Source organism: Brachypodium distachyon, chromosome 3, assembly GCF_000005505.3.
Source record: "Brachypodium distachyon strain Bd21 chromosome 3, Brachypodium_distachyon_v3.0, whole genome shotgun sequence".
In the NCBI taxonomy this organism is placed as follows: domain Eukaryota; kingdom Viridiplantae; phylum Streptophyta; class Magnoliopsida; order Poales; family Poaceae; genus Brachypodium; species Brachypodium distachyon.
The window spans coordinates 38,041,055-38,061,595 of NC_016133.3; the positions used below are offsets into that span (position 1 = coordinate 38,041,055).

Sequence of the window (20,541 nt, forward strand, 5' to 3'; positions counted from 1 at the left end):
TTCACACATGACGATTCTTCTTCCACAATTCAGCCTGCAGCGGCCGTGTACAAGTTCAACCCCCATTTCTTTTATCCCATGATCTGCTACGAATACTTCATCGCCCAAATTGGCGACATATGGCACGTCCACCAAATAATGGCCGGATAACAAATCCTATCAACCGTGCTGCAACTGTTTACAACAATCGGCCGGCCATTGGGTTCTTTAAAAAAAATTTGACTCCATTTGTCTACACGTTCTGAAATCCACACATATCATAAGCCAGCCCCTAACACGTTGACTCCTTCCGGCCCGCCTTTTACCACCCTCGCAACAACCAACATTACAGTACGTCCGCAAGTACCTCCACAGATTATTAAAGAAACTCGTTAATTAACCACCCCGCTAAATTAATCACACTAGTCCTCTCCCTCTCCAGCTCCATATAAGCCACACCCACCATACCCCGTCCTTCTCAGAGACTCATCAGAACACACCAGAACGCCGGGAATTCCACGAGGACAGGGCTGACTCCAAAGATGGGCAATTGCCAGGCGGCGGATGCGGCGGCCGTGGTGATCCAGCACCCGGCCGAGGGGAAGGTCGAGCGCCTCTACTGGCCGGCCACCGCGGCCGACGTCATGCGCAAGAACCCCGGCCACTACGTCGCCCTCGTCGTCGTCCACGTCTCCGGTGGCGCCGGTGAGACTGACCCCGCCGTAGCCGGAGGAGGAGCAGCTGCTGCCGCCAGGATCACCAAGGTCAAGCTCCTCAAGCCCCGGGACACTCTGCTCATCGGCCAGGTCTACCGCCTCATCACCTCCCAAGGTTTGTGCCTGCCCTGTTTGTGTTTGGATTGGATTCCTCTGTTCTTGGTTGGTTTCATTCATGGCTGAACTGAATCTCTGTTTTGTTCTCGCAGAGGTGACCAAGGCCGTGCAGGCGAGGAGGCAGGAGAAGAAGCAGAGCTGCGACGAGTTGATCGAGCAGCAGCGGCCGCGCCTGCACCGGCGGCGGCAGCCGCCGAGGCCCAGGGGCGACACCGCCGCCGCCGCCGCAGCCGAGGAAGAACAGAGGCAGCCCACCGATCAGCAGGTACTTGCAAGCTCTACAATTACAATCTCTCAGAGTCAGCTTCATCTATGAAATGGATCTATATCGCAATCCCAACCGCTCACCTTTCACCTCCTCTTGGTTCGGTTCCAGGAACGGAAGCGGCTGGAGAAAGACCGGCACAGGAGCATCGCCGGCGGCGGCGGCAGAGGCCGGCACTGGCGGCCGTCATTGCAGAGCATCACGGAGCTGTCGAGCTGACTAAAGCCAGCCAGCCGGACCGGACTGCACACCACGCATATTTACAAGTGAATTACTTAGAAGTAGAATGTTTGGAGCAGCTAGAAATGTACATTAGGTGGAGGAGCGAGCGAGCGACCAATACGGTTTGTTTCAAAGGGTTGTTGCTCCGTGCAGTGAAACAGTGATCTGAAGAATCCCTTCTTCCTGAGCAGTACAGTACAAGTGCCCACATGCATTTTTCTTTTCTGGACAAGAGCCGAGGATCTAATAACGGGATTATCCCAGTCGAACAGCATCTGCCAGGTGCTAGGCGCATGTGAATGATTCAGAGGTACAGTACAGACTACAGAGGTCAATCGACCTTGCCTCGGTTTGCCACACATGTGATCCAGCCAATTTGCCAGCCGGATCTGCTCTTGCAGTCTGCAAGTTGAGCACTTGAGCTCCAACCGATGCCCAAGCAGGCTTTTTTCTTTCTTTCTTCCCTCCCTTCATAAAACAAACAAACATGTGATTCTTCTGAAGAGATCCGGGGTCCGTACTGGCAAGAGGTCAGGGCGGCATGCATCATGTGGTGTCAACTGTAGAGATTCTGCACTGCAGATTCATTTTGTTTTTCATGTAAGATCACGCTTCCTGATGCTGTTTTGTGTGTGGAAGCAGTACTGTCAGCTGCTGCTAACAATCGCTGTGCTTGCTGCTTTAATCGATCCTCTTTCAGATCGAGCAGTGTTGATATATTACACTGTTGCTGATTGATAGGCATGGCTTGGCGCATGCCTGATGCTTTCGCTAACCCCAGCGGGTGGTTCGTGCAGCCGTGCGTGTTAAGTGATGATGGGACGGCTAAAAGCCTGAAAGGGCACTGTTCACGGTGTGCTTGCCGCTTGCGTGATGGAAAAGGGCAGAGAAGACTACATCATGGTTTGAAGAAAGCAGCGACTTTCCAGATTAGAAAATCTACTTGTGCAGGAATCAGGGATGTTTCTTTTTCTTTTTTGACAAAAAAAAGGGGGAAGTTTCAGTTTTCAATTCTGACAATTACAAGTTTGAGGTTATGACTTGTGAGGAAACATTTGTAGGCTTGTTCATCCCTAAAGTGTATTTGTCAGAGGGCCTGATCGAAAAAAGATATTTATACGTCTTGAATGTAGAACGATGCCAAATGTATCAAATAAATATAAAATACTAGCTCTAATTCTGAATAAACTCCAAGCAATAAATGGTCAAATGATGGGTACAACCGGGCCCATAAAACCTACTCCCTCGTTCCCACATTAAGTGTCTCAAATTTGCCTAGTATGCATGTATTTATAGCTAAACGAAGACACTTAATATAAGACATCGAGAGTATTTTTTAAATTTTCTTTTATCAAGACGCTAACAAGATTGTAACATACTGGTTTTTCGAGTTTTCAAAAGTTACTCTCTCCGTTTCATAAAGATTGACACAGTTTTGTACTACAGCTAGTTCAAATCTGCGCCAATCTTTATGGGAGGGAGGAAGTATTTCCTAAAAATGAGTATCAAAAAATTTCGTTGAATTAATCAAAGCTTAATTGAAAATTTCCTATAATCTTCGGTTTAGATTGAACTCACACCAAAAAGAATTTAAATTTGAGTTTACTTGCTATTTTGTTTGGTTTATATTTTATGGATTATGAATATTCAAATATGCATATTTGAATTTTCTTGGATTTTTCGGAGTTGATTCGGTACTCCATTGAGATTTATTTGATTTTCAATAAAAAGAAGACGCCTTTTCTTTTTCTTCTTGGCCTTTGGGCTGAAATCTCCTCCCAGTCCCAGCCCATCTCCCTCCTCTGTCCTTCCCCTGGCCCAGCATCTCCAAGGCCGTAGCCCACCTCTTCGCATCCCTCTCTTTTTCTTTCCTTGGGCCACACCCTCTGTCTCCCCTGGCCAACTTCTCTTTTTTCCTTCTTCCCGAACAGGCCTCGTCTGTGAGGCCCGCTCCCGTCCACGGACAGAAGGATCTCAAGGTCGCGCCCCATGGGAATCCGGAAGTGCACCGGCGTGTTGGCCGGCACAGGATCAATCGGACGGAGCGCCATGGAGGATTAGCGACGAGTCGAAAAGAAATATTCCAAAGGTGTGGCGGTTCCTTTGCACTGACCGTCGTTTATATAGGAGTCCTTATTGGGAACCTTTACGTATTCTTATTCTTCAGAAAAATAAAAACTTCTTATGCATTGCTCCAACTCCTAGGCCCTAGACCGATCGAGTTTACCTCATGACCAGACTCGGTCCGTTATTTTTGGGGCCGGGCCCGGGACGGGTTTACCAGGGCCAAGTAAACTTATGGCTCAAAATCTTCCCTAAAAAAAAACTTATGGCTCAAAACTCCTAAAAATCGGTTGGAAAAATATTGGAAAATACATGGTTGGTGTACTTTACTTTTTACAATACGTGGTTGGTGTACTTCATATGTTGCACGATTTGCCTCGTTAGAAACCTCCGCGAGAAACTTTTGTAAAACTCATATAAAGGAGAACGAGTATGATTCGAGCATTAAGTACCCATTTTGATAGACCAAGGCTTAGTTTGTTGTCATTGCTGAATTGTGCTGCGTTGAACTTACTTTATAATACGCTGTTGAAAAATACACAGAAAAACAAAAATAGTTTGTTAGCCAAACAAAAAAAATGCCAAAAGCCGGTTGAAAAATCTGTATTATCATAATCCACCTCAATGCCAGACAAAAAATGTAGTTGGTAATGACTTTATAAACAAGATTTTCTTAGTATGCATAACTCTTTATTTCATTAATCCGTTCCATTTTATGTGCATTAAGCCAGCCTGGCTTTTCGCTTCGTGGCATCGCTGACTAGGTATCAAACGCCATTGGCTTTGGCGTTTCCTTCGAGGATAAGTTTTGGTCAAACTTTAGAACACGGGTTATTTTTGGCTTAACTTTTTTTTTAAAAGAGCAAATTTGTGATTTTGGCCCAATCCCGGTCTCCAGATGACCAGATCCATGCACGGATTCTGCGGCAGAAAAACGGAGTACCGAAGATCGAGAGTTTGACCACCCGAGATCGGCCCTCGCGCACCGCCTAGCGGGGTACCTCCACTTCGCCGCCGCCAGCACGGAGAGAGGTCAGAAGAGCAATTTCCACGGCGTACGAGAGGCCAAGGCCATGGCGCAGAGTGCCTACGGACGCCTGGCGAACAAGCTGATCGACGCCGAAGTCAACCGCGTGCTCGGCATCAGCAGGCGCGACGGGGCGTGCGCGGCGCGGCCGCACGCGAAGCGCGTCGCGGAGCGGTTCCCTGGATCGGCGCGCGCGCGGCTCCTCGAGGCGTACGTGGATCTGGAGTTCGTCCGTGGCCTGGACGCGGCCATCGACAAGAGGGCTTGCCTGCACCGCCCCCTCGGCTTCGCGGACCGCGCGGCGCAGAGCTTCCCCAACTCGGCCGTGATCGCGGCCTTCCGCGCCAGGCTCCTCTTCGTCCTGGGCGAGCACGACGCCGCGGAGCGCGAGTGCAGGCGCGCGATCGCACTGGAGAATCCTCGTGACCCGGGAGATGACTGCGTTCCTCCCGGATCCATCAGCGCGCCGGATGTTAACGCGAGGCTAGTCTTGCTCTCCTGGCAGTTTCGTGGTTTGGTACTTAAGATCTTGGGGTCAGCTGAAGATTACTGGGAGAATTGTATGACCGCTGAGAGGCGCAGGGACTTCATGTCCGTGAGGCTTGATACTCTACAGGAGGAATACAACATGGTCGACCAGTCACCTGCTGCATTCACTGTAACTAGTGCGCTAAGCTTTCTAGAGGAACACAAAACTTGGAGGTTCTGGCTTTGCCCCTTGTGCAATGCTGCCAGGAAGTATTTGGACACTGATTCGCTTCTGGATCACATGTGCAGCGAGCACCCAAGGAAAGTCCCGCCGAGACTACAGTCAATTGTAGAACCAATACTCCGACTAGAGCGTGATGATTCTTTTGTTGGGGTAACTTTTTGTCAAGATTCAGACCGGCATGCCATCATGCGCTTGGAACCGAGGAGTAATGTATTCAAATGGCTGCTTTGTGGACCTAATAGAAGGATACCAGATCCGAAGCCATTTGCTGAAAGGACAAAAGAGAAATGCAGGACAGGAACTATGCTTCTTGAGATCATCAACAATAAGTTGACGATTTTGCCTGCAGATAAATCTACCGCCGAGGTTTTGATTTAGTACCTCTTCTTCCTTGGGTGCATTACTTAATTTTATACATATTTACATGACTAGTGTTTGACTAGGGCTTTGCATTGCAGTTTGAGAAGGTTCTCTTTGAAATCCAGGAGAAGTGGTTTAACTTTGTCCAACGTACTGCTTTGGATTATCGACAAATCCTCCTGATACTTGCGAGATCATTCCTATGGGTTCGTTTTTGTGTATATTTGCTTGCTTATGTCAAATTATTTCTTTATGTTGTGCGCTCACACTGGTAACCATCTTTCCAGAGAGAATTGAAGAAATGCATGGGCAATGACCCAAAAGTTACTACTAAGAGGATCAGTGCTGCTGATATTGATGCAATATTTGCTAATGTTACTGAAGATTCTGGCATCACTTCTGCTGAGGAACAAACATGAAAAAATGATCATAAAAGTCGAGACGAAGAAAAAACATAACTCCACAAGGTAGCGTTGCTTGTCTTCATGTTATTCCAAAAGGTTTACAAACATTTTCATGTTGAACCATTCATAAGTTGTGTCCATGTTTCAATATAGCTGGCCTAACTAAAAGAGAAAATTTCACAGAACCATACTTTTTGTGGCAGTGGTCTCACAAAACCACAGTTGTTGCTAACAGTCTCACAAAACCACAACTCTTGAGGCAGGGAGTCTCAAAAAACCCTAATCTCGATGATTAGGTGGCTTGATGGTGTTTCTGACGACCCAGACCCACAACGTGGCATTGGAGACGGGTCGGGGAGGCTGACGTGACAACTGACTTGTGGGCTCGGGTGGCATTGGAGACGGGTCGGGGAGACTGACGTGGCAACTGACTTGGGGGGCCGGGTCGTCAGAAACACCATCAAGCTGCCTAATCATCCAGATTAGGGTTTTTTGAGACTCACTGCCCCAAGAGTTGTGGTTTTGTGAGACTGTTAGTAACAACTGTGGTTTTGTGAGACCACTGGCACAAAAAGTGTGGTTCTATGAAGTTTACTCTAACTAAAAAGTAGAAGTACTTAAAATAACAAAATTCCATGCGGTCTTATTATTGTTTCATTAGTTGATCTGACTAAATATGGAATAATTAACACAAGTAAATCCCTTCACTTTGCATAGTCCAATTGGGCACTAAACACACCAATGTCGTACTTATGATTGCACCCATCTATTCGTGCATAATCGTTTCTCACAGTAGGTTTGGCCCCGTCTATGGACTTGGTCCAAGGCCAGCTTTCATATCCCAGATCAGTCCTTCCAGAGTACTGAAGTCTGGTGGATCTCGGCAAGGAAGCTGGCTCCTAAGCAGCTTCGGAAAGATTTTGACACTTCGCTATCCTGGCCCATTGGAGAATTTGGAAGGGAACGTAATGCTAGAGTCTTCCATCAGGAAGCTACCTCGTCTGATAGTTGCTCATCATTGATGATCTTCAAGTTTGGAGGGCCGCAGGCCGTGTTGTGGCTTTTTAGGAGACTTTCTTCTGCCCTAAAAAAAATGACTTTCTTCTCTCTTGTTTTTACTCTGAACTATAGCTAGCTTCTTGAGAGGTAGAGAATCTTTTTCTCGCCTGAGATCTGCTTTTCCTTGTAATCCTGTATCTTTCTTTTCTCTCTTATAACTTCTATGATTTTTGTTATGTATTAAGTGTCGCAACTCTATCTAGATAGGCATGTACTCACACACTGAACACGTACATGTGTATCTAGACAAAACTGTGACTTCTTTTCTTATATGCGTGTGATGTGAAACTGGACAATGTTCACATACAACTGATACAAGAGCAACTTAAGTTGTGCATACGCTTGAAATTACATTAACAAGTTCCTAATCAGAATGTCTGAAATTTCGATAATTATGTCAAAAACATTCGATTTTTAACAAAATTGAACCGTAAAGTTTCAAGAAAGAAAACTGTACCCATCAAATTTTGTCAATTGTTTGAAATATTTCAGGCCATTGAAACATTTTCAATTAGGTTAAAGACCGGGATCGATTGGGGGAGAGAGATGGGTGAGACTGAGACGAGAGCAGGGATCAGGGAATTCAGTAAAACTTTTCATCTTTCATCTTAAGCATTCTGATACGGCCCAACTCCACGGCAACGAAGACGGCGGCAACACTGACGCCGACACCACGGCGACGGGACTTCAATTGAACGGGAAGGACGCCAAAAACGGTCACGCTGGCGTCGTCCCCGTTTGATAAGAACGTGCGGGCCATAGGGGCTGATAATCGAATGGATGTATTTGGACTTGTATTGGTTTGGCCAGAAAGGGACCAGACCCAAGTGAAGTTTCTTTTTTTTTTAACATAGTACAGACGCAGGCGCTCACAAGTACGCACGCGCACACCATTTTGAGATTGACGAAGTCACCAAAGCACAACGCCGGTTAAGGAAATGCGAGTACCCACGTCACTTGAACCTGGGTGGGCTGGTTCCACCACAAGGAACAAACCACCTGAGCTAGGCTCAGTTCGCGACCCAAGTGAAGTTTGGTTCAGGTTAATTAGTCGTTGTTACAGAAAGCGGTCGGAATTTTTTTTAACATGAAAGCGGCCAAAATTAATCAAGTACTATCTCCGTTTCTAAATTCTTGTTATGATTTTAGTTCGAATTTATAGTAAACCATGACAAGAATTTAGAATCGGATGGACTAACATTTTATCGTCATCTAGATGTGTCCCTTGTCTTTTACTCCTAATTCTACTACCCAAACTCTGTTTCCTTCATGAACCGTAAATCTTGGCCTAGATTTTTTTACAAGATTTTTTTTTCTATGAGCAGCATGCATTTCGCAGGAATAGAAATGCTACAATCCTATGGAGTATAAGACTTAATTCTTAAGAACTCTTGGCATCGTGTAAGACCTCATGGAAATCTCTTACGGTTCGTTTGGCATTCCAAAAGAAATGAAATCCAATTTTTGATAGAATTTTATTTGGTTGAATTTGAATTCCGATTCAAAAATCATGTTTGTCTACCACATGAATTTTTATTGTGCGAGACAATTATAGAGAAATGGTGTTTTTTTAGAGAAATTAGGTTAGTTGTAGTGTAGAAGCAACCCAACGGCACGACCATCGTGTAATGTTTCTTTTTAGTGTTGGGGTAACAATTCAAGGAGTTAGAATGCATAATGAAACAACTATTAGCCGTCCAATCTGACATATTAGGAGCGTTCAATGTTCATGACAAGAAAACCCGTATGCAACGTCATTGCAACCTTTTTTTTTTTGTGGTGCTTCGCCCTTCAACAAATCAAGTCACCAAAATCAGAGCTGTCTTTTTGCGATGTGGTGGTCAATTGTGATACGGTGCATGCCAATTTAGGCTGGCTTGGTGGTATTGTTTTCGACAAGTTTGGAGCCAGTCAAGCATGTTTGAACCTCCAAACACCAGTTTGAAGATGATCAGTTTGGAGCCACGAAATCTGGACATAATCAACTTTTTCCTCTCTTCTCATAAGTTGTAGTGGTCTTGTGTTGCTTTTCTTTTCCTCACTCTTGTTTTCACAATGGTAGCCACACCCAGGACAAGGGTGGCTAGGGTTTTCTTTCTTCTTCTCAATATGGAGCAATATCAGCCGTTGATGTAGTTGAGATCAACGGTTCATGTAAGCTGGACTTTTGGGTTTCATTGAGCTGCCAACTCACTACCTCCATGTGTGAAGGGATCAGTCGAACACATGCATGCATGTGAATTGCGGGTATGTTATATCCCCGTCTTTACCTATTTTTTAAAATTTACCTAACAACTCTTCTTACTATAAAAAAAAGACAAAATCCTTCGGTTTGTAAAAAAAAAAAGCAGCCATCCGTTAGCAACCTACCATTTTCTTCTGTGAAAAAAAAAAGAACTAATTGGAACTGCACAATAACAGAAGCCTGAAGGGAGGGGATTGAGTCGGAAATAGAGCAATCAGATACCTACGGTTCAAATCAGATACTCCAAAGTATAGATAATCAAGGTACTATTACAGTCACTCCATATAGACGCTTCGCCGTTTTCCGCATCGTTCCCGCTCGATTCAATTCAAGGCCGTTCGTCCGTGGTTCCCGTGTCACCATGCGTTGACGTAGAGTTTGGGGGAGATCCGCTCATCTAGTCATCGATCTCCTTCCGCTTGCCCCACAGCACCATGTACAGCCCGACAACAATGAGCACGGCACCAATGACACTGCACATGCAGCTCAAATATGTCAGGGCGAAAGGAAAAGGACGCATAATTCGATCGTGACAGAACGGATGATTTACCTTCCGAGGTGCAGCTGCTCGTCGAGGAAAGCCCAGCCGAGAAGGGCGACGACCACGAGCACCACGGGGTTGAACATGGACACGAAGAGCGGGCCGCGCGTCTGGACGCACCACGTCATCACCGCGAACGTGACGCCCCAGCCGATGATCCCCTGCGTAGCGTACGTACATGCATTGCACGGTTCATTTCGCTTGAAACTGACTCAGCCACAGTGTATTCTCTTCATTTCTAAATACTTGTCGTGGTTTTAGTGTAACTTTGTACTAAAACCACGACAAGTATTTAGAGACAGAGGGAGTAGTACAGTTCTGAGAGAGACTTTAATTGGAGTACCATGTAGAGGACGGAGTATAGCCTGATGCCGAGCCCGAGCTTCCAGGCCCAGAGGCTCCGGTCCACGGCGGCGCTGACGGCCGCGCTCTCCGCCCCGACTATCAGCGACATGATCGTCGAGCTCGTGTACGGCGCCGAGAAACTCTCCGACGTCTTGTTCTACAATACCAAATCCAATTTTACCCTCTGATGATAGAGATAGATCCAGTACAAGATTAATTAATGACTAGACATTAGCAAATTTATATACCGTCATGACGAGCCAGGCGGCCCAGGAGACGCAGCTAAGGATGATGAGGACGTCGCCGAGCGCGGCACTGGCCGGTGTCGGCGCGGCAGCCGCTGCCGCCGCGTGCTCCGCGTAGCGCCAGTGGATGGGGGAGGCCCAGACCTTCAGCAGTGGGCCTTTGTAGATGGGCATGATCATGGAGCCGCCGACGCAGACGGCCGTGCCCATCACCTTGGCTTGCCCGGCGGCCGTCTTCAGCTGCACCGTCTCCATCTTGAGAGCCGCGGCAATGACGAAGGTCAGCGCCGGGACGATGTTGCCGATCGCGACGGCCACGGTCGCGCTGGTCCACCGGAACCCCGTGAAGAAGAGTACCTCGCTCAGCGTCATGCTGCATAGACATTTGATCTGTGATTTAAGCCTGACACGCGTTATATATTCTGGCTTGGAGTTTATGGCTTAAATATGTCTGATGGTAAATTTTAATTTGAATTTTGGTTCCTGATCCTCCGGTGACCGGCTTCAGAAGTTCAGAGCAACTTTTGATTGGGCAGAGGCGTCAGAGCTAGAATTGGTGACATCTCACATGGTGATGCATACTCGGCATTGTTCAGCTGGCAACGGAACATTTGTCCCACCCAAAAGGATCGGCAGGAGCAAAAAAAATAAAAATAAACATAAGGGAGCGTGTTTCCATGTTTACTAAACTTAGCCCATACACGCAGAACAAATATCACTGCTGCAAATAATCAAGTGGTGGCGCTGACAGACTAAGGCTCAGTTTGGAGAAAAAAGTTGGCTAGCCAAACATAAAAATAGCAAAAAGCTGATTGGAAAAGCTGGATTATTATAATCCGTATCAGTGCCAAACTCATCCTAAATAGAGAAATAATACTAGCTGGAATAGTTTGTTGAAACCATGCGTGTACATACATACCCGAGACTGGAGGAAAGGAATATCTGGATAATTACTTTCTTGGTCATCAGTATCCACATATTCCTGCATCAATCCGTCAAATTCCCTTGATTAAACCACCGGCGTTTAACTTGATTTGAACAATATAGTACTCTTGAATTGAGAACTGTGTTTCCTAAGTAACTTAGAACAGTATGATACTATCCTATTCTTCAAGTAAAAATAAAAAGATACAGTAGTGTACTACTCTTCAGGTTTGAACATTCCCGTAGATCTCATGTCATGAAACGGAGAAGTATTGAGATAAATAAAGGAAAAGAGTTCCATTTTCGAAGAAAAAATAATGAAATGGAGAAGTAAAATGGAAAGCCGTGATCAATGAATCCATATTTTCTAAGATGAACGCTTGGTTGTCCAGCTCCCCACATTGTTTGTTTTCATGAGAAAACGATCTCTGAACTCGTTGTTAATTGCAAGTGAGAAATTAAGAACGACAGACTAAACCACCTCTGGAGGAAGTTCAGGACTTCAGCCAGCTCTTTTGAAGCGAATAAGTTTTAAGACACGCGCACCTCTCGAAGTAAACGGCGAAGGGCGAGAGGAAGACGGCAGCTATCAGGCTGCGGTAGGTGACGAGCACGTAGGGGCTCATGCCGTTGTCCAGAGCCATCTTGGACAGCAGGTTCATCCCTGCGAAGCCAATCTGCACGAGCAGCATGGCAACGGTGGGCATGCACCCCATCGCAACCTTCTCCGGCTTCTTCCTCACGGATCGGATGTGCCAAGATTGAAGAATGTTCTTCAGACAGGAGAGGATTATTAGGGGTTTGGAGGGGGGCAGGGGTTTGGAGGGGAGATTGGAGGGGACGGCCGGTGACTAGTTCTCTTGTTCTGACCAGAGTCTTCTGGTGGGTGCACTAGCTGGAAGGAATGCTTGAAACGGAAAGTTAATAAATTCCCCGGGCCTCTTTCTCTTATCAGTGCTCTCTCTGTTTCATAAAGATTGGCACGGATTTGAACTAGTTCGGTTCAAATTCATGTCAATCTTTATGGAACGGAGGGAGTACTTTCCAACCCAACTTAAAAATATGAATTTCGCCGCCTAACTTTATTTGTCACGTTTATTGTTACACACAACTATGTTGTCCAGTCAGATTGCCTCATGGTAACTTATGTTGCGGCTCACATATGCACAATTGGATCATGTAGTACATTTTACAAACATGTCATTTATTACAAATATTAGAGTCAATGTATCTCCAAGGGAATTCTGCACCTCTGTGCTGCATACAGAAAGATGCAGGGAAGGAGGATTAGCCTGCAACTGTTTTAGATTGTGTAGCACAGATTTGCAGTTTTCCTAAATTAAGACGAACTCACACTGGCTGTACAGCAATTTCTACATTCAACCTCTGGTATGAATTAAAAGTATGCGTTTATGGAAGTGTTTTTGCAGACTGTATATGAGTTCTTGTCGCACATCTACTCCCTACAGATGAAAGTTAAAAGTATGTGAACATCAATACAACACACAGTGAGTGGCATAATCAACAATAACATAAACCTAAAAGGTGACACTCAGATGGAGAAGCTAACCTGCAAACCGAGAAACCGAACCGAATGGCGGCGAGGCGCTTCCTCCAGTCTTGTGGCGCCTGCTTGCGATCAGCCGATCAACCAGCCACTCCTGGAGGCGGGCAAAGGCTATGTCGAATTGTCGATGGGGAGGCAGTGGATCTCCGAAGGGAGAGGAACACCAGCCGCCGCCGGAATTTGTCGCGGAGAAGTTCTTTTTAGGGGATGTCGCGGCGAAGTCTGGTTGCAGTCTTGGGTAATGTTCTTTTTTTCCTGGGCCGGATTGGGGGCCCAGCTTGGTAGGCCTGAGCCCAGCCCAAATTCATTCTTACGCATGTGCTGACGTTAAGCCACAACCCACAAGGGGGCCTGCTGCTAGGCCGAGCATGTGGTCTTTCCCTAAAAAAAAGTGAGGATGGTCTTGGCGGCAAAAAATAAATATATCAATTACGCCATTTATACCATATTCTTGATATGTATTTCTTTGATTGAGGTATCTCCGGCAATAACTTCTTACCTGTAATCCTGATCATGAATGAGGGACTAATATTTATATTTGTACCGTATTAAACGAGTCACGCCATTTGTTTTGCATATAAATACATATGATTCTACCCCTCGTCCTCCTATCAACACAATAAAGTTTAGCAACGATGGCATACCATGTTGATCAATGGAGGTGCCGCTCAACTATTGACCAGTGCCGTAAGTATTTCATGGTTACTTTGATATTCGTATATCACTATAGTTGTTAATTTTGTACTCCATCATGGGTAAATAAATAGATAACGCTCGCAAAAACAAAAATAAAATAAAAAGATAACGTCTTGGAAACCGCACCGTCTCCACTATGTAATTTTGAATGTTATTTTTCGTATGAACATCATCATGAAATAAAATAAACTCATGTCTTATTTTGCAGATGAAAATAAACTCATGTTAATTACTATGAAGTATTTTCCTACAGATCCAATGATATATAGTACTCCATCCGTTTCATAATTCTTATCGAAATATTACATGTATCTAGACACTTTTTAGGAATAGATACATCCATTTTAAGGCAAATTTGAGACAGGAATTATGAAACAGGGGGAGTATTATCATCTGAATAATTGATTGAATTTTATTTATATTTATAGACGGAGTTAGAGAAGTTTTGCCCCTTGTTTTCATCTATTACTCCATATTACAACCGGGATATTACTACTCCGCTCATGTTGTTTTATTTTGGATGTTAAAGGGCATAATTATTTTAATGGTTAACACTATGCACAATTTTGTCCTCTCAATAATTTTACGGTCACAGGGGGCAAGTTGACCTGGCCAGAATTGTTAGGCAAGAAGGGAAAGGAAGCAAAATATGTGATTGGGAAAGAGAGACCTGACATTGACGGAGTGATCTATGTTCCCCAAGACGCCATTGTTACTGATGACTACTGCTGCAATCGCGTTAGGATTTATGTGGATTGTAACGGCGAGTGTGATTATGGAAACGCTAGGGTGATCGAGGTTCCAAGAGTTGGGTGACCCACAGGCCGGTTATATGGCTGGAGAACGCATATCTACGTGCTCGAACCAATTGCCCTAAATATTTTCTTCCCTAGTTCATGTTATGTGAAAGAAAAGAGAATATCATTTATTAATAAATTGCAAGAGCAGGTTTTCATCCTGTAGTCAGCGCTCGATTAGGGACGCTGATCAACGGATTTCCTAGTTTAATTCCGTTCCTTCTCCATGTTTCCTTTTTTTTGTTCGCCGAAGACATTGTATTTAGAGAGGAATCCCGAGTTAAAAATAGTAATTCTCCGTTTGCCAAAGAGTTTTCATTCAAGGAAGGCAAACCACCTCGCCGGTCCATCTTTTTATATTGAAACCCTAATCGTACATGGTTGTCAACTTTCACGCGTGACTGCGTGCCCGATATGCTAACATCTGCAGCGTGTGCGATTATGCGATACCATGTGGGACGTGTCCTGGTATTGACTACCCTCCATGCAAACGGCTCTGAAAACGTAGAGGGGTAACGATTTTTAGCCATGCACTGATGTGGTGTGTTATGTATTAGTGACTAATTCAGGTCCAAACGATAAAGATTCCCCGCCAAAGTTATTTCTCAGTTGTCTGATTTTTAAGCAAAAGGTATTAAATTCAAGTTGACGAATCTGACCTGTTGGATTAAAATCTGAGGGTCATTCTTACTCTCTCCTCTCCCTAACGGTCAAGCACGTCAATTTATCTCTAACTAAAAATCAATCAATTTCTCAATAACAAAACCGAAAAAAAAAGACCCAAACGATAAGGTACTACTATTACAATCACCCCATGATTTATTCTAGTACAAAACAACATGCATTAAACTTCTTCTTCTTTTCGTCTCGAACTAAAACACAAATACGAGTCACTTCTTTTCCTTCCATCTTTGATTTGATTCCCCGTCGTTTCATTTGCATGGGAACGTACGCTCGGATCAAACCACCAAGATTTCCGCATCGCCGCCGTTTTCCGCGTCATTCTCTTTCGATCCCAGGCCTTCTTTGCTGGCCCGGTTGCCGTGGAGTTGGGCCGGCCTGCTGATGATCTCCCTCCCCTTGCCCCACAGCACCATGTACAGCCCGACAACAATGAGCACGGCACCAATAGCACTGCAGCCACAAAAACAGAGGAAAATATCAGAACAGAACAGGAGGAATGGAGGATCGATGCATCGTGACAGAATTATTACTCCCTCCCGATGTTAAGTTTATCAAAATATGAATGTATCTGGACATGATTTAGTGTATGAATGCATTCAAATTTAGTCAAAGTTGAGACATCTTTTGTTGGACGTAAAAAAATAGATGATTTACGCGCGCGTACGTACCTTCCGAGGTGCAGTTTCTCGTCGAGGAAAGCCCAGCCGAGAAGGGCGACGACGACGAGCACCACGGGGCTGAACATGGACACGAAGAGCGGGCCGCGCACCTGGATGCACCACGTCATCACCGCGAACGTGACACCCCAGCCGATGATCCCCTGCATATCATATGCCCGGCTAATTCCAGATTCAGCAACACATTTATCTATCTATTCTATCCATGATCTATTCCTTCGATACTAATTACCATGTAGAGGACGGAGTATAGCCTGATGCCGAGCCCGAGGCTCCACGCCGAGAGGCTCCGGTCCACGGCGGCGCTTACTGCCCCGCACTCCACCCCGACTATCAGGGACATGATCGTCGTGCTCGTGTACGGCGCCGGGAAACTCTCCGACGTCTTGTTCTACGAAAACCAAGCAAATTTGACTCAACTCTCGATTACTGACTTGGAATTGCATAAATTTTTATACAAATTCACGTTACTTATTTTGGAACAGAGGGAGTGCAGAGGGAGTACAAAACCAAGCATGCGGTGCGTACGTACCGTCATGAGGAGCCAGCCGGCCCAGGAGACGGCGCTAAGGATGATGAGGACGTCGCCGACCGCGCTACTGGCCGGAGCCGGCGCGGCAGCGGCCACCGCGTGCTCCGCGTAGTGCCAATGGATCGGGGAATCCCAGAGCTTGAGTTGCGGGCCCTTGTAGAAGGGCATGACCATGGAGCCGCCGACACAGACGACCGTGCCGATCACCTTGGCCTGACTGGCGGCCGTCCTGGGCCGGAACGGCTCCATCTTGAGAGCCGCGGCAATGGCGAAGGTCAGCGCCGGGACGATGTTGACGATCGCCGATGCCACGGTGGCGCTCGTCGACTGGAACCCCACGAAGAAGAGCAGCTCGCACAGTGTCATGCTGCGTGCATATATGCGCGTTATCGATCTTTGCCAGATTAATATAGCGATATGATTTGAAAACTGCTACCTACGCTAAGCTTTCATTTTTGTTTGTTAATTTTCTTGTGACCGCCTTCAAATCTGAATTTTGTTATCACGCGGGTTATATATGCGCGCAGGTTACCAAATGGTGATACACAGTGCGCGTAAGTATCATTGTGTTGTGTCATGCATATTAACTGCGAAGAATGTCAGTGTCAAATGTTTTTGCTTGAAAGATGTCAACGGTGGACTGAGGGAACATATGTCCCACAAAAGGTCCAGCAGGAGCAAAACAGACAATGACAAGTGTTTCCATGTGTCACTTTCTTTTAACTGAACTGGCATACTACTTCTGGCGAAAAAAAAAAAACTAAACTGGCCAATATGGACTTGCATTTTTATCGGCTTTGACGAGCATTTCCATGTCACTTTCTTTTAACTAAAAGAGTCCCAAAATTTCAATATTAATGAATTTTTATTGGGATATTTGATATCAATATTGGGCATTATTTCATTGATACACAACTGAAATTTCAATGTTGTTGCTATTTTATTAACTATCATTGCTATGTCATTAATACATGGGAGTGAATGCTGTGACGACGCATGATAGAATAACAGAGAAACAATGGTTCGTTCAAATGATGCCTGTATATACATACCCGAGACTGGAGGAAAGGATTATCTCGATAGTTACTTTCTTGGTCATCAGCTTCCACATATCCCTGCATTATGCATTTCCTTGATTAACCACACCAGTACCTCACTTGATTCATACTTCACTTGATTCAAACAATACTTCTCTTCTACTTTTGGATTGAGAACTGTATGTTCTGATTAATTCAGAAAAATTATTTATATGATACTATATATACTCTCCAAGCTAAAAAGGATGATACTGCTGTTCAGCTTTGCCATTTCTGTAAACCTCACGGCCCAGGGAAGTTAGATGTAATTATGGAAAACGATCGATGTTGATGACCAATGAAATTTCTTTCTAAAGATCGATTGTGGAAGTATCTCCACATCATTCACAAAGAGAGAAAAAAAAACGATCTCTGAAACCGGAGGGGAAAAGAACAACTCCTGAATCGAACAATTAAGTTGCAGGAAACGCACCTCTCGAAGTAAACGGCCAAGGGTGCGAGGAAGACGGCGGCGACCAGGCTACGGTAGGCGACGAGCACGTAGGGGCTCATGCCGTTGTCCAACGCCATCTTGGACAGCAGATTCATGCCTGCGAAGCCAATCTGCACGAGCAGCATGGCGACGGTAGGCATGCACCCCATTGCAACCCCTCTCCAGCTTCTTCTTCCTCACGGATAGGATGTGCGCCAAGATTGAAGAATGTTCTTCAGGCAGGAGAAGAGTAGGTGTTTGTAGGGGGGGAGAAGGGGGGGTTTGGAGGGGGCAGCGCCTACTGAGTTCTGTCAAGATTTGTGGGTGCACGAGCCGGTGGGAACGAGATGCCAAACAGATCGAGGTCGAGCTGAAGGAAGCTTTTGTTTTCAGCCCCACGAGTGGTTGGAGATTCATGCAAAAGATTGCAGTAACATTTTCAAATTAAATGAGGATCGCTGACTCACACCTACAATAATATCATTCCCTAAATAAAGGCATGCATAGAGTTCTCTTAGCAATGTCACGTTGGGATAATTGCGGACATGACAAGAGAGTAATTGGAGAAAAAAATCTCATCTCTTAATTTAGCATCCTCTTAATTAATTAATAGATAATCTCTTCGCACAAAAAGATAAGATAACTTTTCTTATTATACTAGATTTTATTTTATTTTCACATTTATTTCATTAAATTTGATTCATTCGAACATAAATAATTGCAAGATATGACACTAGGAGATAACTCATTTTGTAGCATATACTTTATTTTCTTCTATAAATGATAATCCTGGAACACGTGGAACATATAAGAAAACACAAAATCCGCTTTAGGAATCAACACGATTCAAAACACCCAACCTGCACAACACAGGACTGCCCTGAGCTCTCACAACCTGAACCACTAGACCTAGCACCTAGAAAACATAGCTAGTGCTTACATCGAAGTTCAGATTATAACGACGTCGCTATTAAAAAATAACCATAACAACTAAAAAAATTGACTTTCGTGTTTGTTCTTATGATTTTAGGTTTGATTCTTCCGATCTATGGTTCTCATTTTTGACGATGATCTTTTAAGATCTTAGGACTATCCACCGTCTACAATCACAAGTTCTCTTTTGGCAAGTTCTGTCCGACTCCGATGATGGAAGGGGAAGGACGGTGGCCCACCTTCGGCTCATTCTATTGTTTGTTGTCGTCGCTAAGTGGTCCAAGAACTATTTGTAATTTTTATTATTTTTAGGAAATTTTTTACTGTTGTCGATGGTTATTAATTGATCCGCTGTCCTCTTCGAAAAAAAAAAGATTGCAGGAACTGAATTCACTGGGAACAACATACGACGTAACAAACACATCAGCTAACTAAAGGGGTGTACAAGACAGAACCTGTTATGGTTTGAGCTCGTATTACCGTGCAGTTTTCTGACTTCCTGTTAGTTCTGATGGTGAATATCTCACCCATGTTTCACCCCGTGTGGAGGGGGAATCCGAGGATACTCTATCTGCTTATTTTGGCACACAATCATCACCTGCTATGTCGTGCCCGTGGTATTATAAATACAAGGCCAGAAGGAGGACATATGTATGCATGATGTATTGATGTTGATCTGGTGCTGCTGCAGTGGATCGCAGCAGCTCAAAAGATAACGACTGGTAGTTCAAAACAGAAGGCAGGAGGACAGAGCTCGGTAGCTCAGAAGCTACGAGGTTTAATTTGATAAGGACGTTCAAACATGGTTTTGCAATCCTTTTCATTCTGCAATCCTTTTCAGCTTAATCAAGATACGGTTCTTAGTATATGACTAGATACAACTTCTGTAATGGTATGCATCATGATGTTGTAGGCGTCATATCCGGTGAAAACCTCCATTTGATGCAAACTCATTCGAAACCATCTATAAACGTTTCAAAAACAAAAATATCATATGGGGTGTGATGCACTACAAACGTGCAAAATTTCAAGTTAAAAATCAAATACATTGGAAAGGAATTAAAAAAAATATTAAAAAATCATTGAATATGTTTTTTTTGCGGAATATATGTTTACAAGATAAAAGTTGCATTTGGTTCCGTGCTTAGAACCGCATCTCTCTTTTTCCTTATTAAAATGCCATTTTTACTTGGCAGGAATGAGATACAGTACACAATCTTGAGGTCGCCTTTTTCCGCCCCTCCCCAAACACCTCGAATGCAGCAAGTGGTCGTTTTTCTTACAGTAGAGATGCAGGCTGAATCCTGTTTATCCATCTTAATTGACTTGCTAGTTCAAAACTATTGTTTAAAAATTGATTTGAGATTTTGAAAGTTGACTAAAAAACGGGATATTTTTCAGGCCGAGGCCTTTTTCATTTGCATCGTGGGTTGGATTTGTTGAAGTCAGATTAATGGGCCGAGACTAAGGCCGAGGAAAACGGCAGGGATCCCAAGTTCCTAACTTGTCAGGCAGGGCCTGGGCCCGGTTTCTCCACAACTAAAGAGACTCAACTAAAAAAAAACATAGGACAACCGACAACAAGAAGACAACAAGAAAAGCGAGCGGCGACCTCCGTCCCCGCCGCCAGCAAGAACGGATACGGTTTCAGATCAACAACAAGAACTTCATCGACTATCCAGGAAAACCCTAGGCTACATCCATCACCTTACGACCTCATAGCTCATATTTCCTCTCAAATCACACCTCAAGGCATCGTTAATCGTTCCCACACTTGTTCAATTCCGATGCGCACCATATGTTTGTGCAAATGCTACTCAGCATCAGGAAGCCCCTATCCACTGATACCGCTTTCGATTTCTTCGGCAGGTACCGACTGATCAATGGCGACGGCGGTCAAGCCGCTGGACGGCGCCGAGAG

General features: G+C 44.8%; 4 protein-coding genes across 8 annotated transcripts; 2 read left to right on the forward strand and 2 right to left on the reverse strand.

Moving 5' to 3' along the window:
- Nucleotides 1-435: 435 nt before the first annotated feature.
- LOC100844391 lies at nt 436-2,002 on the forward strand. Its single transcript, XM_003574443.4, has 3 exons — nt 436-810; nt 905-1,077; nt 1,189-2,002. Exons 1-3 carry the CDS (start codon nt 522-524, stop codon nt 1,294-1,296), a joined length of 570 nt encoding a protein of 189 aa, XP_003574491.1. The 5' UTR covers nt 436-521; the 3' UTR covers nt 1,297-2,002.
- Nucleotides 2,003-4,245: 2,243 nt separating this feature from the next.
- LOC104584215 lies at nt 4,246-7,149 on the forward strand. 3 transcript variants are annotated; one of them, XM_024460679.1, is made up of 4 exons: nt 4,246-5,468; nt 5,561-5,668; nt 5,750-5,929; nt 6,660-7,149. In XM_024460679.1, exons 1-3 carry the CDS (start codon nt 4,437-4,439, stop codon nt 5,879-5,881), a joined length of 1,272 nt encoding a protein of 423 aa, XP_024316447.1. In that variant the 5' UTR covers nt 4,246-4,436; the 3' UTR covers nt 5,882-5,929; nt 6,660-7,149. The 3 variants fall into 3 exon arrangements, with proteins under 3 accessions (XP_024316447.1, XP_024316448.1, XP_010236699.1); XM_024460680.1 differs by having other exon boundaries at nt 6,663-7,149; XM_010238397.3 differs by having other exon boundaries at nt 6,698-7,149.
- Nucleotides 7,150-9,283: 2,134 nt separating this feature from the next.
- On the reverse strand, nt 9,284-12,989 carry LOC100825316 (WAT1-related protein At1g09380). Of its 3 annotated transcripts, XM_014900697.2 has the most exons (8): nt 12,796-12,989; nt 12,580-12,688; nt 12,476-12,482; nt 11,221-11,283; nt 10,305-10,674; nt 10,055-10,213; nt 9,721-9,872; nt 9,284-9,643 (listed from the first exon to the last, which is right to left on the reverse strand). In XM_014900697.2, exons 4-8 carry the CDS (start codon nt 11,277-11,279, stop codon nt 9,568-9,570), a joined length of 816 nt encoding a protein of 271 aa, XP_014756183.1. In that variant the 5' UTR covers nt 11,280-11,283; nt 12,476-12,482; nt 12,580-12,688; nt 12,796-12,989; the 3' UTR covers nt 9,284-9,567. The 3 variants fall into 3 exon arrangements, with proteins under 3 accessions (XP_014756183.1, XP_014756184.1, XP_024317818.1); XM_014900698.2 differs by lacking the exons at nt 12,476-12,482; nt 12,580-12,688; XM_024462050.1 differs by lacking the exons at nt 12,476-12,482; nt 12,580-12,688; nt 12,796-12,989 and adding an exon at nt 11,772-12,438.
- Nucleotides 12,990-15,091: 2,102 nt separating this feature from the next.
- On the reverse strand, nt 15,092-17,942 carry LOC100825621 (WAT1-related protein At1g09380). Its single transcript, XM_003572149.2, has 6 exons — nt 17,688-17,942; nt 17,231-17,293; nt 16,179-16,545; nt 15,879-16,037; nt 15,638-15,789; nt 15,092-15,419 (listed from the first exon to the last, which is right to left on the reverse strand). Exons 1-6 carry the CDS (start codon nt 17,855-17,857, stop codon nt 15,245-15,247), a joined length of 1,086 nt encoding a protein of 361 aa, XP_003572197.1. The 5' UTR covers nt 17,858-17,942; the 3' UTR covers nt 15,092-15,244.
- Nucleotides 17,943-20,541: the final 2,599 nt, after the last annotated feature.

Excerpts from the sequence above, each read along its gene's own strand:
- LOC104584215 (XM_024460679.1), top strand. The coding sequence starts at position 4,437 with ATGGCGCAGAGTGCCTACGGACGCCTGGCGAACAAGCTGATCGACGCC. Across the intron at positions 5,469-5,560 it reads CAGATAAATCTACCGCCGAG|TTTGAGAAGGTTCTCTTTGA; the intron begins GTTTTGATTTAG and ends TTTGCATTGCAG. Across the intron at positions 5,669-5,749 it reads TTGCGAGATCATTCCTATGG|AGAGAATTGAAGAAATGCAT; the intron begins GTTCGTTTTTGT and ends CCATCTTTCCAG.
- LOC100825621 (XM_003572149.2), bottom strand. The coding sequence starts at position 17,857 with ATGGGGTGCATGCCTACCGTCGCCATGCTGCTCGTGCAGATTGGCTTC. Across the intron at positions 17,294-17,687 it reads TTGGCCGTTTACTTCGAGAG|GGATATGTGGAAGCTGATGA; the intron begins GTGCGTTTCCTG and ends TGCATAATGCAG. Across the intron at positions 15,420-15,637 it reads GAGAAACTGCACCTCGGAAG|TGCTATTGGTGCCGTGCTCA; the intron begins GTACGTACGCGC and ends TTGTGGCTGCAG.
- LOC100825316 (XM_024462050.1), bottom strand. The coding sequence starts at position 11,941 with ATGGGGTGCATGCCCACCGTTGCCATGCTGCTCGTGCAGATTGGCTTC. Across the intron at positions 10,675-11,220 it reads TTCCTTTCCTCCAGTCTCGG|CATGACGCTGAGCGAGGTAC; the intron begins GTATGTATGTAC and ends ATGTCTATGCAG. Across the intron at positions 9,644-9,720 it reads GAGCAGCTGCACCTCGGAAG|TGTCATTGGTGCCGTGCTCA; the intron begins GTAAATCATCCG and ends CTGCATGTGCAG.
- LOC100844391 (XM_003574443.4), top strand. The coding sequence starts at position 522 with ATGGGCAATTGCCAGGCGGCGGATGCGGCGGCCGTGGTGATCCAGCAC. Across the intron at positions 811-904 it reads CCGCCTCATCACCTCCCAAG|AGGTGACCAAGGCCGTGCAG; the intron begins GTTTGTGCCTGC and ends TTGTTCTCGCAG. Across the intron at positions 1,078-1,188 it reads GGCAGCCCACCGATCAGCAG|GAACGGAAGCGGCTGGAGAA; the intron begins GTACTTGCAAGC and ends GTTCGGTTCCAG.